At 44.5% G+C, this 15,738-nt stretch overlaps 2 protein-coding genes across 5 annotated transcripts in view; both read left to right on the top strand.

The window, feature by feature from the left end:
- AFDN (afadin, adherens junction formation factor) overlaps positions 1 to 2,639 on the top strand; it is a 141,859-nt gene extending 139,220 nt beyond the window's left edge. For all 4 annotated transcript variants that reach the window (XM_025382806.1, XM_025382805.1, XM_025382804.1 and 1 more), the window contains one exon: positions 494 to 2,639. In XM_025382806.1, coding sequence (XP_025238591.1) covers positions 494 to 647 — 154 coding nt within the window. In that variant the 3' untranslated portion in view covers positions 648 to 2,639. The remainder of the gene's footprint in view (positions 1 to 493) is intronic.
- A 4,761-nt stretch (positions 2,640 to 7,400) lies between these two features.
- KIF25 (kinesin family member 25) overlaps positions 7,401 to 15,738 on the top strand; it is a 64,351-nt gene continuing 56,013 nt past the window's right edge. The window contains exon 1 of the mRNA XM_025382373.1: positions 7,401 to 7,472. Coding sequence (XP_025238158.1) covers positions 7,401 to 7,472 — 72 coding nt within the window. The remainder of the gene's footprint in view (positions 7,473 to 15,738) is intronic.

The raw sequence follows: 15,738 nt of genomic DNA, 5'->3' as shown, positions 1-15,738 counted from the left end.
TGGCTTCACTCTATGCCCTCACCTCGATTTTAGTCAGAAATGCTATTGCCCCAAGTGTTCTTAAAACAGTGAATTTGAACTCACCAGAAAAATCATCAGTACCATTCTGTAACTTATTATTAACTTTGGCATATTTATAGATGCCTCTCAGGTACGTGTAAGATTCCTTAAAGTGCTGTATTTTAAAACTGTACCCCTCAGGTTACACTTGTTTAACTGGTAAGAATTGCCTGCTTGCTAAAATCTAACTTACAAGGTTTTTGAGAGTGGACTATGACTGGGGAAAGTTAATGTTTTAGCCAAGAAAACATGGGGCCCTTGTTTTCTAGATGGGTTTAAATACAGCCCGTGATTTCAATTGTAGGAGAAGTTATAGCACAATTCAACAAAGAATGAGTCTGAAAATTTTAATTGCCGTTATGCAAACGTATGTAATTGTTGACAGGTGGTTTCTAGTTTGTCCAGTAATCTTTCGTATTGCCCTCTTCTGCAGCCAAGATGCAGATTTACCTGGAAGTTCTGGGGCCCCTGAAAACTTGACATTCAAGGAACGCCAACGTCTTTTTTCACAAGGTCAAGATGTATCCAATAAAGTGAAAGCCTCTCGTAAATTAACAGAACTGGAGAATGAACTGAACACAAAATGAAAAAGAAATGAGGAGGACACTTTGTATTTACCCCAAAATCTTCTCGGTTGTGGGTTTGTAGGTGCGAGTTTGAAGAGGAAGGAGGAAGGGGGTCATATTTCTAAGTGATTTACAATTTCTGTTTCTAAAATTGTTGGGATTTAGAAATGTTTCAATTCCAAGAAATTTTACTTTACCATGAGCTTGCCGTTTACGTAACTTAAACACTGTCTAGTTTCTTAATTGTCTAACTCACATGAGGATAAGTTTTTTGTTGGTTTCTTTTTTGGAGTCCTGAGTTCAAAGGGGACAGAACTAAGGGCAGGAGGAGAGAATGGATGTGTCTTCTTTCCCATCTTCCCCTCATCATCGACCGAGGAGCACAAAGAAGTTCTGTTTCTGTTTTTTGTTTTTTTCAGAAACTTGATTTTAGCCGTCAAGCAGAGAATAGCTTGAACTATTCAGACTGTTGTTGGCACTGTTTAGTAGTGACCACACACTCTTCTACCCAGGAAGGAACATGTGACGACATGCTCCTCCCATGTCCCCTGATTGTGTCTGTTCCCACAATATCCTAGTCTGTATCGTGAAACGGCTTAGGCCAAAGCTTCCTGTGCGATGACGCACATCCGAGACTGTTCCACTCATTCCTCGCAAATCTGAGCTCTTCTGATCAATTCTAAATATTTGATTAATTTTAATTCTGAAAGAAAATTCTGAGGATTTAAGCTTAGGGGATTTTATTTTTATAAATACCAGATTATTGTTAGACTTAATAAATCACTGGTAAATTTAAAGATGACAGTTACATTACAAAGTTAACTAAACTTCAGCTGTTCCCAGGCATCTGTAAAAGAAGATATCTTGATTGGAGCAATGTTCATGTGACTGGGAACGACAGAAGAATGGGAGATGAGTAGGAACCCCTCAAGCACAGCTGTCACTCAGACATTTTTAATTTGAAAAAGAAAGAGATTTTCATGTGTATGCCGTCAAGAAAAGGAAGGAATTCAATTACAGGGCATCTGTAACTTAAATATTGTAAGAATAACTCATATGGAAGTTCAAGCTATTTTTATACTGTAATAGAGTTATTTAATTTTAATTTGTTGAATTATTAGTTACCACTGTTATTTCTTCAGCTGTGGATATGTGGCTGATGTTGGGGAGACGGACCTCAGTGTGTTTTATATTGTCTAGTGTTAAGATGATAAATTACTTTGTGATTACAAGCAAATTTTCTATTTGACAAAGCCCTTGGTGGAGTCCAAATGATTTTTCTGTACCATATTGTTCTCTTACACATACGTAGGTTAGGAAAATAGGCACACTTTCAAAGAGAAGCATAGGGGCTTTTACTGCCTTCGAAATCACTTTTAATAAGAGTTGTATGATAAATCATTAAAAATGCGAGTGTAAATATTTTTTTATGTCTATCAGGGTTTTTATTTGAAAGTGTGCTCTTACCATTTCCTTGTTTGAGTAAGAGAGTGAAATGGTTCTGAGTGTTTAGGAAGGATTTGCTTGCTTGCGGCAGAGGTTCTAGGAAAAGCAAGCGCCTCCCAAATATCTTGAGAACACTGGCAGCCTTATGGCCACTAAATCCACACTTTCTTTAAAGAGATGCAGATGAATTACTTTTCTGTTAATATATAGAAAAATACACATGAGAACATGCAGATACATGTAAATATCTACATACAGGGATGTTCATATGCGTGGTTGTGAAACCCATATACAAGTGGATTTGGCCATCTTTGGGCAGTGAGGTCAAATGTGAATATGTGTAAAAGTGCTTTTCAAAAGTGTGCATTACTATGAGAAAACATCAAAACTGCTGTAGTTTTCCATTTCTACTGTATTTCAGTTGCAACCTATTTTTAATAAACTTTGTATGTATTTAAGTGTATTTGCTATTGTTTTGAAAGTGCTGACAAAGTTTATATTTGTAACATCAGCCTTCCTCGCCCGTCTCTTTCCATCTTTCTATTCTTCATTAAACACTGAGTATGATTTCTGTGTCAGGCAGTGGTTTTCATTTGTGGGGTTGTGTCATGTGCCTCGTCACACAGGTGTGTGTGAGTCTCATAAGCCGTTCCACTGCCTGGGCCTTCCTGATTCTTCCTTGATCCAGGCAAGCTCAGGCGGGCATTCAAGCCATTTCTCAGGGACACTGTCTCTTGGTGGTCTCTTTGAAATTCCTAAAATATCCCTAGTAATAAGTAAATGGTGTACATAAGGCATCCTGGCGATATGTGTCTTAGTGCAGGAACGCACTCAGGACAGCCTCGTGTAAAAGGGTATCTTTGATTGTAAAACTGCACAAGCCACATTATGAGGACCTGGGAGCTGCGGGAGGCATGTGCGGGCGGGACCTTCCATGTGGACGGGGCTCAGCGCTGCCTCTGCGCCATTGTTCCTCCTGCCTCTGCCTATTTCCAGTGTACCTTTTAATGGCCTATGAGCAGGAGGACGGGACAGGGCAGGGATGGAGAATTTTTAGGGCTTTCATGGGGGGAGAAAGGGCTGGGGAGTTGTTGGTTGAAGGATACAAAGTTTCAGTAGGAGGAACAGGTTTTGAGATCCGTGTGCTGCACAGCAGGGTGACTGTAGTCCATATATTGTGAAAATGAGCTTCATGAAGGAAGGCGTGTCTTAGGGTTGTAGAAAGTTGTGGAGACCTTTGTGACAGAACGAGATGTTTATGTATTGAAACTACAGTATTCACTTTTACTATATTTTAATGCCTAAAAAGATACTTTAATGTTTGAGAATACAAAAACTTAGGAAGTCTGAGTGTTAATACAGATTCTGTTTTCTTCTCAAGGTCTGTGTTTCTGTCGCTGTCAGTGGAAGTGATGGTACTGCCCTGCAGTGGTCTTCTGTCACACGGACCAGCAAGCACTTGATAATTTTCTGGTGTGCGCCGTTGGACACAATTTCCTTTACCCTTTATTGAATGGAAAACTGATTTCAAAGATTTAGTTATAGTTAGTAAACATTAAGCAAAATTTAATTTGAATGACTTGCAGGAGGGAAAGGATGCACAAAAAGTGATAGTTTTATTATTTCCAGTATTTCATCCAGTTTATTCCAAAAATCACATAACCTCAAAAGAGACATGACTAGACTTGAGACTGGGAATTGAAGCCAGTTTCTTGTGTAATTCAGCAAGTGTCTATGGGAGCCTACGGGTGCCTCCTCTGCCTCGGTGACTGGTCTCACAGCGCTTACCTGCCCTCCTGAAACAGTGCGGCCGTGCCCCCAGGGAGCATGACTCCAAGAGGCAGAAGCACATGTTTCATTTACATGTGCTGATCCATAGTAACTTAACTGTAAAGAAGTGCAGGGGACACCCGGAGGCCTAATAAAGTTCCTGTGGAGACAGTAGGCTGTTTTGAGAAAATGATGCTCTTAAGAAGCCTTGCAGATGGAAGAAGTCTGAGGCAGGCAAGCTAGAGCCTCTGGAAGATCAGGAGAGCCCAGAGCCAGAGCCCCAGGACAGGAGGGTGCAGGCAGGGGCTGGAGAGAGCCAGGGGCCACCTGGTGCTATCCACTGGTAAAAGAGCATTTTCTAAGACCATGGCAAGAAGTGTGACTTGTCTTCTTCGCGCAGTGCAAAGCCTCTGCAGGGTTTCGAGGAGGGGCTGGGGCCACCCAGGTGACGTCAGTCGCTCTGGTTGCTGGCATGCAGGGGGAAGGAATGGAAGCCCGAAGCAGGCTTCTGCAGGAGTTGGAGGCTTTGAGGAACTTGATGGTGGTGTGGCCACCCAGATAGGAGAGCGTGGAGGCGTGGGCTGGGGTGGGCCCAGGTAAGCTCTAGAGTTGTTTGCATAGTTAGAGAGATGCCAAAGAACAGACTAGGAAAGAGCACAAAACTCAACTTGGCTGTCAAACAGAAATTGGTCACCATGGCTTTCAGATTGAAAACTACCTTCACATGTCTTCAGTGGGTTAGATCTTATTTTTCTCTGTTCTTCTAAATCTTATGTTTTATTCTTTTATAGAGACTACAGAGTTAAATGAATGTTAAATTGGAGACAGTAGTTCCAACTTTAACTTGGAACTTTTTAAAATGATTATAAAATATTAATCTAACTCTAAAGAGAGACCTGGGAAACTGTAGGTGAATTGTATGGCTTTAAAAATGTTCACCTTCCTCCTGTCAGTCTTTTTTGTATGAGAATAGATCCCAAAATATAAAAACGGCCTAGCTCAGTTGAGCAAAATATGTACCATGTTCTGAACAGGCGAAGCACAACTAGGGAGTCTCGGGACTTCGGGTTTGTCTGATTTCCATGACTGCCATTACCTAAACATTGGAAAATCACTGACATCGATTCAGAGACTGTCCAGAGCCCTCTTCAGTCTTTGTGGACACAGAGTGGCTTATTTAAATGCAGCAGCCTCTCCTTCCAATGACGTGAGGTGTTTATTTCCCTTTCTAGTTGTTTTATTATATGTCACCCATTGCAGACTAGGCACCCATAAATATTTGTTGGGTAAATTACACAAGAAATCGGCTTCTATTCTCAATCGGAAGTCTAGTATGTATCTTTTGCGGTTATGTGACTTTTTGGAATAAACTGGATAAAACCATGGAATTAAAAATTCACTTTTTGCATATACTTTCCCTCCTGCAACTCGTCCAGTGTATGTCTTGCTTAGTGTTACTAAATATAACTTTCTGAAAGTAGCTTTCCATGCAAGAAAGCATGGAGGAGTGCTATCTTCAGTAGAAGGATTGTTCAAAGACAGCTGGTTGCTGCAGTCTGCAAATGATTTGATCAGATCTCTCTCAAGAAGAATTCTTGTTGCAAGACAAGGAATTGGTGGAATACAAACAAAAATAGGAAATGAAGGAAGAGGAGAGTGCAAAGGCCGACTGGATTGCGAGGGCGTGCACGGGGAGTCTTGGTACCGCAACTAGTTCCGTGTATTCAGAAGAGCAAGTGCCTTCCAGGGGGAAGTTGGCTCAGCCTCACATTCTACGAGGCGTTTCTCAGGCAGCACTGGACATGGGCCGCCCTGAATATTCTTTGCTCCTGAGGACACCATTTGCGGGGCTGACTTGTGTACATACACGGGGCCTCTGGCTGTCTCTGGTAGAAGCAAATTTGTCACACCTCTTGGCAGGATTTCCAGTGACTTGGGCAGAGCCAGTCATTAAAGTGGTAAAGCAGGTTGTATTCCAGAACTTTGTAATGGGGGGAAGAAAACACCTCAGTTTAGAGCTGGACTCAACTCTGCATACAGCAAGGGAAATGGAGTAGGCAGCCAAGGAGCAGGTTAGAGGTTGGTGGAAAGAGGGTCACTGAGAGGCCACAGCAGGGCTGGAGGGCACTCGGGCTAAACTGACCCATGGGGAGTCTTGCTAAAGTCAGGGCTGGGGAACCCAGCATCACCTGGGGGATGGCAGGGGACACGGAACTGATCAGATGTTGGACGCAGTCATGGGGGAGTCTCATGGCGATGCAGACTTGAGGCTGAGCTGGAAAAGGGCGTGGAGAAGCCCAGGGTCTGGTCAGGGAGGGCGTCCTTGCCACTGGTGCCAGGAGAAGCAGGTGTCCATGTTCCTAACCAACATGCCGCATGGTTGCCGCGATCACGTCGCATACCGTGTCCTGTCACCTCTGCCGGGCTGTGAGCTGGGAAGCTGCGCAAGCCTTTTCGCCACTGTCGTCCTGGCCTGTGTGCATGCCTAGCCAACAGCTGCTGTGTAAATAAGTTTGGAAACCAAGTCAGTGATACGGACGTGATGTATCACAAACACGCTGCAACAAGAGACAAAGCCTCCATCCAGCACTGCCACCGACTCTCCGGGAGCCTTTGGCCACATTCTGTGACACAGGAGGGGCCCAGAGCAGCTCAGTCCCCTCGAGACCTGACACCAGCCCCTCCAGAGACCGTCCATTTTCTAGGAGTCACGTGAAAAAAGTAGAAGAAAGCATAATAAATTGTGATATATTTTATTTTGCCTAATATATCCCAACAGCATCATTTCAACATGCAATCTACACATAAAATGCATTCAGATTCTCTACATTCTTTTTCATGTACAGCCTTCAAAATACAGGGTGTATCACACCCACGAGACTTCCCCGACCGACTGCTGTGTGCTAGTGCTGGATTGTGAGTGACCAGAGAAGCCACTACATTAAAATATGGGGGTCATTCCCCCCGCAGTGTGCGGGGAGGAGGCAGTGGGGCCACTCCCCCCACAGTGTTTGGGGAGGAGGCAGTGGGGGCCATTCCCTCTGCGGTGTGCTGGGAGGAGGNCAGTGTTTGGGGAGGAGGCAGTGGGGGCCATTCCCTCTGCGGTGTGCTGGGAGGAGGAGGCAGTGGGGGCCATTTCCCCCGCAGTGTGCGGGGAGGAGGCAGTGGGGGCCATTCCCTCTGCAGTGTGTGGGGAGGAGGAGGCAGTGGGGGCCATTCCCTCTGCAGTGTGCGGGGAGGAGGAAGCAGGAAGCTGCTTGCCCCTCCTCTTCCAGGTTCAGGTCCTGCTTCCGGGACTCAGCGCCGCGCCTCTGGGAAGCGCCGGTCCAGGAGCTCCGCAAGTTACAGGAGAACCAGGCGGGGCCGTGGTCCAGCGAGGCCTGGGATTCAGAAGGCATGAAACTTTCCTCAACGCTTGGACACCGGCCCCCTCCCCCGGGTCTTCCTGCTTCTTCCCCCTGCCCCTGGCTCCCGCCTCGAGCCACCCTCTCTCGCTCCCCAACGCCTGCACCTGCGCCGGTTACTGGGGGCGGTGAGAGGAGGCCAGAAGCAGAGGCGATGCCGGCCGGGGGCGGGCGGTGGGGGGGCTTCTGGGAGCAGCGGACCCGGCAGCTGCAAAGCCAAGTGCGGGTGAGTCGGGGTGGGGGGAAGGAGGAGGGACCTCCCCCCTCGGAGGCTCCACGCTGAGGCCTGGGAGAATCCGGTGAGCTTGAGGTTTTCACTGGATGGTGGCCAGCTTTGGACACAGAGGCCCCACGTAATCTGTCCCCTCCCGTCTAGGCTTCCACGACCTAGGGGTGGTGGACCTGCTCTGTCCTCCCACCACTGACCTCCACCTGAGGCCCTGGACTTCCCTGTGGGACCTCCTCTCCCCTCCCACCTGGGGACCTCGTCCCCTGAGGGACCTCCCCCCCTCCCCCTCCCACCTGGGCCTCCTCTCCCCTCCCACCTGGGGCCTCCGCGACTTTTAAAACCGTCAGCTGTGTGCTGTGCACGTGCCGGGAGCACAGTAGTTAAGCCGGGACGGGTAAAGCTCTTCTAGTCACTGCCCTCTTGGAGTATACAGTTGAATCCGGGAAGTAGATCAATGAAATAAACACAGAATGATTGTAAAATACAGAACGCTGGGAAGTGGAGGTGCATGGTCTCACACGTGTTTATAATTCAGCCATCGCCTAATCTGAGAAATTAAGGATTTCTGCATCGTGCCCGTGCCCGCTGAGCTGAGCTGTGCTGAGATGGGGAGTCCTTCTCTGGCTGGAGGCTGAGGGCAGGAGCTCTGGGTGAGAGGCTGCAGCCGGCAGTGCTGTGAGCTGGGCAGGGGTCAGCGCCGGCTGGGGCAGCGCAGGAAGCAGCTGCTGCTTGAGACTGAGAGCACAGCAAGGGGCCGAGCTCCGCCTGGTCAGTCGGGACCAGTAAGGGATCTTCTTTCTTGAGGGCACAGAGACACCGTTGGAGGGATTGTGAGGAGGGTGGGAAGATGAGATTAAATTCCTATTCTGAAAATGTCACATTGTGGAGGGCACTGGTTCAAACGGAGTAATGGCCATGGAGGGAGAACACTGCCCGGGGACACCCCGGGGTGGCAGGGAGAGGAGCCCCGGAAACCTGAGCAAAACGTGCAAAATGGGGAAAACCACCCACTTTTTTAATGGAAGTTGTGCTAACAGCTGTCAACGAAAAGAGTCAAACTCTGTAAAATATTTGAAGAGATTTATTTGGAGCCAAATATGAGTGACCATGGCCCGTGACACGGCCCTCAGGAGGGCCTGAGAATTTGTGTACGAGGTAGCCGGGGCCAGCTTGGTTTTACACAATTTAGAGAGGCAGGAGACATCAATCAAATACGTTTAAGAAATACATTGGTTCGGCCCAGAAAGGCGGGACAACTCAAAGGGTAGGGGGAGGGCTTCCAGGCTCTAGGTTCATGTAAACATTCTCTGGTTGACAGTTGGTTGAGTTTGTCTGAAGACCTGGGATCAATAGAAAGGAAATGTTCAGGTTAAGACAAAAGATAGTGAAGACCAAGGTTCTTTTGAAGTCTCATTATGGCTGCCCTTAGAGTCAATAGGTGACAGATGTTTCCTATTTAGATTTTTAAAAGGTTCTAGACTCTTTAGTTCATCTCTTCAGGATTGGGAGGGCCTGGAAGAAAAAGATCTAACCGTGTTAACAGAGATTCTTTACAGATGTACACGTCCCCCAACAAAGGACAGCTTTGCAGGACCATTTCAAAATATGGCAAAGAAGCATGCTTTTGGGGTAAAATATTTTGACTTTCTTCTTTGTCTCGTAATATTATGTCCGAGTCAGATTTGGAAAGTAAGTCACAATGTATAGGGCTAAATAAAACCCATCTGATGAGAATTTATGATTTGTAGGGCATGACTCCCCGGGCCCCTTAGATAGGAATTTGAAGCGCAAGAGTTAAAAAAAAAAAAAAATCAGAGCTTAGTCCTCACAGCATACATCAGATGACAAATATTTATTCAAGAAAGTCTGCTAAAACTCCATAAGAACAATGATCATCTGTGGATCCCTCCTTCCTCCACTCCAGCTTATCTTGACAGAGCCCCCCTCTTGGTGGTTGTGTCCGAGGAGACAGGGCTTGCTCTCCCCTCAGCTCCCATCCGAGGGTCCCCTTATCTCACCAGGAGGGACAGATGCCAGCATTTCTCACCGCAGCACCCAGTTGAAGAGGCTAAATTCCTGGTGAGCATGGACAGCCCCCTTCTTCCAGCCAGTCTCTACTCATTGGATGGGGTTCTAGCCAAGAACAGCAGGCTAAGAAGGCTGGGATTCCATTGCTCTCCCCAGCTCCACTGTAGGACACAGCTCTGTAAAAAGAGGCAAACTGAAAAGACCAGAGAGCAGGACAGTCCCCAGGGAAGAAAAGGTTGCTCTGAAGCTCTTCCCAAAGGAACTGGCTTTATTGGAAACAGCGAGTTCAAGCCTGAAGGCATGCTCTGAAAGGATTGTTCTCTTAATTAGGAGCAATGAATTGGTCTGTGAGGGCTGCCAGAACAAAGCACCACAGACTGGGGGCTTAAACAACAGAAATTTCTCCCTCACAGTTCTGAGGCCTGACGTCTGAGCTCAAGGCATTGGCAGCTTTGGTTGCCTCGGAGGCCTCTCTCCTTGGCTTGTGGATGGCCACCTTCTCACCGCGTCCTCACGTGGTCTTTCTTCATCGTGTCTCTGTACGTGTCCAAATTTCCTCCTCTTGTAAGGACACCAGCCACATTGGAACACGGCCCACGCCCTCCTCTGGTAAGGACACCAATCACGTTGGAACAGGGCCCACCCCCCACCCCCATGGCCTCATTTTCACTTAATCACCTCTTTAAAGATCCTATCTTCAAATAGAATCATATTCTGATATACTGGGGGTTGGGACTTCAACATTTGAATTTGGGGGTAGAGACAAAATTCAGCATATGATCAACAAGCTAATTCATAGCCCTACTAGGTTGCTAGAGAGAACCAAAGTGGTGACTAAGAAGAGCCCTTGGCTGGGCGTGGTGGCCCACGTCTGTAATCCCAGCACTTTGGGAGGCCAAGGTGGGCGGATCACGAGGTCAAGAGATTGAGGCCATCCTGGCCAACATGGTGAAACCCCATCTGTACTAAAAATACAAAAATTAGTTGGGTGTGGTGGCGTGCACCTGTAGTCCCAGCTACTCGGGAGGCTGAGGCAGGAGAATCGCTTGAACCCGGGAGGCAGAGGTTGCAGTGAGCTGAGATCGCGCCATTGCACTCCAGCCTGGGTGACAGAGCAAGACGCCGTCTCAAAAAAAAAAAAAAAAAAAAAAGGGAAGAAGAAGAAGAAGAGCTCACCTGGAGCTAACACAAACCTCAAAGACAGGCCTCAAAACACGACCCCTGCTCCAGTATAATTGGACCAGACACTGAAGAAATGTATGCCCAGGTCATTACTGAAAATCATAGAGCAATCAGTTGGTAATTAATGGAGCTTAACAGGTAGATGTGATGCCGCATAAGGTAGATGGCTTAACAGAGGGATCAGGGAAAGAGATAGCCAATGTCCCCACCAAAACCACCACAACCCAGGGTGGCTGTGAGGATGCCCAAGGCTGAGTTCTCCAAGGAGCTACCCCAGAGGCTTCACACTGCAGGGGAAATAAGCTTCATTGAAATAGTCTAACCAAGTGACTCAACAGATAAGCAAAGAACAACAAAACCAAGCTGCAGGCAGGGAGGAGAGGAATCAGCATGTACAGTTTTCATACTATTACCTAAAACATCCAATTTTTCAATAAAAATAGACATGCAAAGACATTCAAAGAAACAGGAAAATGAGACATGAGGAAAACACAGGAAACAAAAGCTGCCTTATGAGGGCCTAGATTTTTGTTTTTTAATTTGACTCTGATTAGCAAGAGGGCCTAGATTTTGAGGAGACAAAGACTTCAAAGCAGCCATTACAGACATGTTCAAAAAACTAAACAACGCTGTGCTCATAGAAGTGAGGGAAACCATGGCAATGTCTCATCAAATAAAAAACAATGAAGAGATAGAAATTATTTTTTAATGATAATCCTGGAGCTGAAAATAACTGAAATGGAAAAAAAAAAAATTTCTGGCAGGGCTCAGGAGTAGATTTGAACTGAAAAGTCAGCAAACTTTAAGATAGATTGGTAGAAATCATGTTATCTTAAAAACAGATAATAGATTTAAAAAATGAACAGAACCTCAGAGAAAGATGTGAAACCTTTAAGCACCCCAGTATATGCATAATGAAAGCAAAAGAAGGAGAGAAGAGAGATAAAGGAGCAGGAAAATATTCAAAGAAATAATTGCTGTAAACTTCCCAAATTTGCTTAAAAATATGAATCTCTCAAGTTCAATGGATCCCAAAAGTAGGATAAATACAAAGAGATCCACACTCGCACACGTCATAGTACAAATGTTTGAAGCAAGATGCAAATCTTGAAAGCAGATTTGTTGTCGTGAACGTGAGAACCCAAAAGGACTAATGGCTGACTTCTCCTCAGCAATGATGGAAGTCAGAGGGTGGTTGATACAGTTTGGCTGTTTCCCCACTCAGATCTCATCTTGGATTCCTATGTGTTGTGGGAGGGACCCAGTGGGAGGTAATTGAATCATGGGAGCAGATACCTTCCCCATGGTGTTCTCGTGATAGTGAATGAGTCTTACGAGATCTGATGGTTTTAAGAGGAGGAGTTTCCCTGCACAAGCTCCTTCTCTCTCTCTCTCTCTCTCTCTGTCACCATATGAGGTGTGACTTTCCGCTTCTGCCATGGTTGTGAGGCCTCCCCAGCCACATGGAAATGTTAAGTCCAGTAAACCTCTTTCTTTGGTAATTTGCCCAGTCTTAGGTTTGTCTATATTAGCAGCATGAAAACAGACTCATAAGGCAGTGGAGTGACATGTTCAAAGTGCTGAAAGGAAAGAAAACCTGTCAATCAAGAGTCTTATATCTGGCAAAACTGTCTTTCAAACATTAAAGCAAAATAAAAGCACTATTAGAAAAACAAATCTGAGAGAATGTACTGTGAGAAGGAAATCCCTCAGGCTGAAAGCCCATGAAACCACAAGGAAGCTCAGATCCACAAAGAGGGTCAGTAAAGTAATTACGTAATTATAAAAGATAGTAGACATGTATATTTCGTCATTTTCCTTCTCTTAACTGATTTAAAGAGCAGTTGTATAAGACAGAATGTGTATAATTGTACCGTTGGCTGGCCCTGTAACATGTAGAAATGTATTTGACAAAAATAGCACAAAGGATGTGATGAAAGCAAAGTTTTATTGGAGTCAGGAAATGACACCAGTGACTTGAATCCATAGGACCAAATGAAGAGAAACAAACATGGTAAATAAAAAGAGAAATAGAACTTGCATAGAAATATACATGTATTCTCCTTCCTTTCCTCACCTTCTTTAATGAACATGAAATTATGTAAAGTCATAATTATAACAATGTATTGTATTTGTAACATATATACATATAATGTGTATAACTATAATAATATAAAAGAGAGGAGAGAAGAATACACCTAACAACAGGGCTTCTGAACGAGTGAGACAAAAACCGACAGAATGGAAGAGAAATAGGCAATTCAAAAACAGTGACTGCAGACTTCAATACTCTACCTTCAATTATGGATAGACCAACTAGATAGAAAATCAACGAGTAAACAGAAGACTCAAAGAACACGACAAACTGAACAGACCTAACAGACATCTGTGGAACACGCTACCTAACAACAGAACTCAGAATTCTTCTCAAGTGCGCATTGAACACGCTCCAGGATAAACATACTAGGTCATAGAACAAGCCTGAATCATATATGATTTCTATCCTTTAAATAGAATAAGCCTGAATCATATACGATTTCTATCCTTTAAATAGAACAAGCCTGAATCATATACGATTTCTATCCTTTAAGTAGAACAAGCCTGAATCATATATGATTTCTATCCTTTAAGTAGAACAAGCCTGAATCATATACGATTTCTATCCTTTAATGTATTCAGGCTTGTTCTGTGACCCAGCATGTTTATCCTGGAGCGTGTTCAGAATAGAGTTAAATTTGAAATTGATGGCAAAAATAAATTTGGGAAACTCACAAATATGTGGAAATTAAACAAGACACTCTTAAATAACCAATGTGTCAAAGAAGAAACCACAAGGAAATAAGGAAGTACTTTGAGATAAACAAAAATGAAGATATCACAGTACAGAAACTTATGGGATGAAGCTAAAGCAAGGCTTCGATGGAAATGTATAGATGTAAAAGCCTGTATTTTAAAAGGAGACAGATCTCATGTCAACAACCTGCTCTTCTACCTTAAGACACTGGACAAAACAGAGCAAACTAGACTCAAACAAGTTGAAGGAAGCAAACAAAAGAGATTAGAGCAGAAGCGAATGAAATAGAGAATAGAAAAACTACAGAGAAAATCAACACAAATAATTGGCTCTTTGAAAATATCAATAAAATTGATGAACCTTTAGCTTGACTGACTAAACAGGGTCTCAAATTGCTAAAATCAAGGATAAAAAAGGGGAGGCCAAGGTGGGAGATTAGGAACCAGCCTGGGTGACATGGTGAGACCCCCTCTCTATATAAAAAAAAAGAATAAAAAAGGGAATAGTATCTTACAGAAATATAAAGGATTATAAGAAAATACTATGAACATTGCCAACAAATTAGATGAAATGGTCAAATTTCTATAAAAACACAAACTAACAAAACCGATTAAAGAAGAAATAGAAAATCTGAATTGAACTATAATGGGTAGAGAGATCGAATTAGTAACCAAAAACCTCCACAAAGAAAAGTTCAGGTCCAGATGGCGTCATTGAATTCTACCCAACACTTAAAGAAGAATTAGCACCAGTCCTTCACAAACTTTCAAAATCTAGAAGAGGAGAGAACATTTCCCATTCCATTAGGCCATATTACCCTGATGCCAGAGCCACAGAAAGATACCATGAGCAAAGAAAACTACGGAGCAGTATCTCATAAATAGAGGTGCAGAAACCCTCAACAATAGATGAGTAAGCAGAATCCAGCCATATATAAAGAGAATTATACATCAAGACCAAGCGGGACTCACTCCAGGAATGCAAGGCAGGTTCAGCATTCAAAAATCAGTTAAGGTAATAGACCATATCAAGAAAATAAAGGACAGCACTGCTATGATTATCTTAATAGACCCAGAAGAAACATTTGACACAATTTAACACCTCTTCATAATAAAAATACTCAAATCAAATAAGAATGGAAGGGAAATTCCCCAACTTGATAAAAGGCATCTGTGAGAGAACTATAGCTAATGTTGCTGAAAGACCGAACGCCTCTCCCCAGAGACCAGGAGCAAGATAGACACATCCACTTTCAACACGTTTGGTCCACATTGTCCTGGAAGCATGAGTCAAGCAGTTGGGCAGGGAAATCAAAAGGAAATGGCATCTACATCAGAAAGGAAGAGGGAAGATGATCTCCAATTTGCAGAAGACATGATCTCGTAGACAGAAAATTCTAGGAAATCCACTGAAAAGGGGCCAGGCACAGTGGCTCATGCCTGTAATCCCAGCATTTTAAGAGGCAGAGGTGGGTGGATCACTTGAGGTCAGGAGTTCCAGACCAACCTGGCCAACATGGTGAAACCCCATCTCTACAAAAATACAAAAATTAGCTGGGCATGATGGCAGGTGCCTGTAACCCCAGCTACTCAGGAGGCTGAGGCGGGAGAATCACCTGAACCCAGGAGGTGGAGGTTGCAGTGAGCCAAGATCTCGCCATTACACTCCAGCCTGGGTGACAGAGTGAGACTCTGTCTCAAAAAAAAAAGAAATCCACTAAAAGAAAACTCATTCACAGTAAATAAATTCAGCAAGGTTGAAGAATATAAGGTCAATATACAAAAAGCAAATGTATGCTGTAGGAATGAACAACTGAAAATGAAATTAAGAAAACAATTCCATCCAGACATGGTGGCTCATGCCTGTAATCCTAGCATTCTGGGAGGCTGAGACAGGAGGATTGCTTGAGGCCAAGAGTTCAAGACCAGTCTGGCCAGCATATCAAGACCCTGTCTCTATTTAAAAAAAAAAAAAAAAAAAAGGCTGGGCATGGTGACTCACACCTGTAATCCCAGCACTTTGGGAGGCTGAGGCTGGTGCATCACCTGAGGTCAGGAGTTCGAGATCAACCTGGCGAAACCCCATTTCTACTAAAAATACAAAAAATTAGCTGGGCATGGTGGCAGATGCCTGTAGTCCCAGCTACTTGAGAGGCTGAGGCAGGAGAATCGCTTGAACCTGGGAGGCGGAGCTTGCAGTGAGCCGAGATCATGCCATTGCACTCCAGCCTGGGCAACAGAGTGAGACTCTGTCAAAAAA

This window comes from Theropithecus gelada, chromosome 4 (assembly GCF_003255815.1).
Source record: "Theropithecus gelada isolate Dixy chromosome 4, Tgel_1.0, whole genome shotgun sequence".
Lineage (NCBI taxonomy): Eukaryota > Metazoa > Chordata > Mammalia > Primates > Cercopithecidae > Theropithecus > Theropithecus gelada.
The sequence above is the reverse complement of the archived record's forward strand: the minus strand, read 5'-3'. Positions and strand labels throughout refer to the sequence as shown.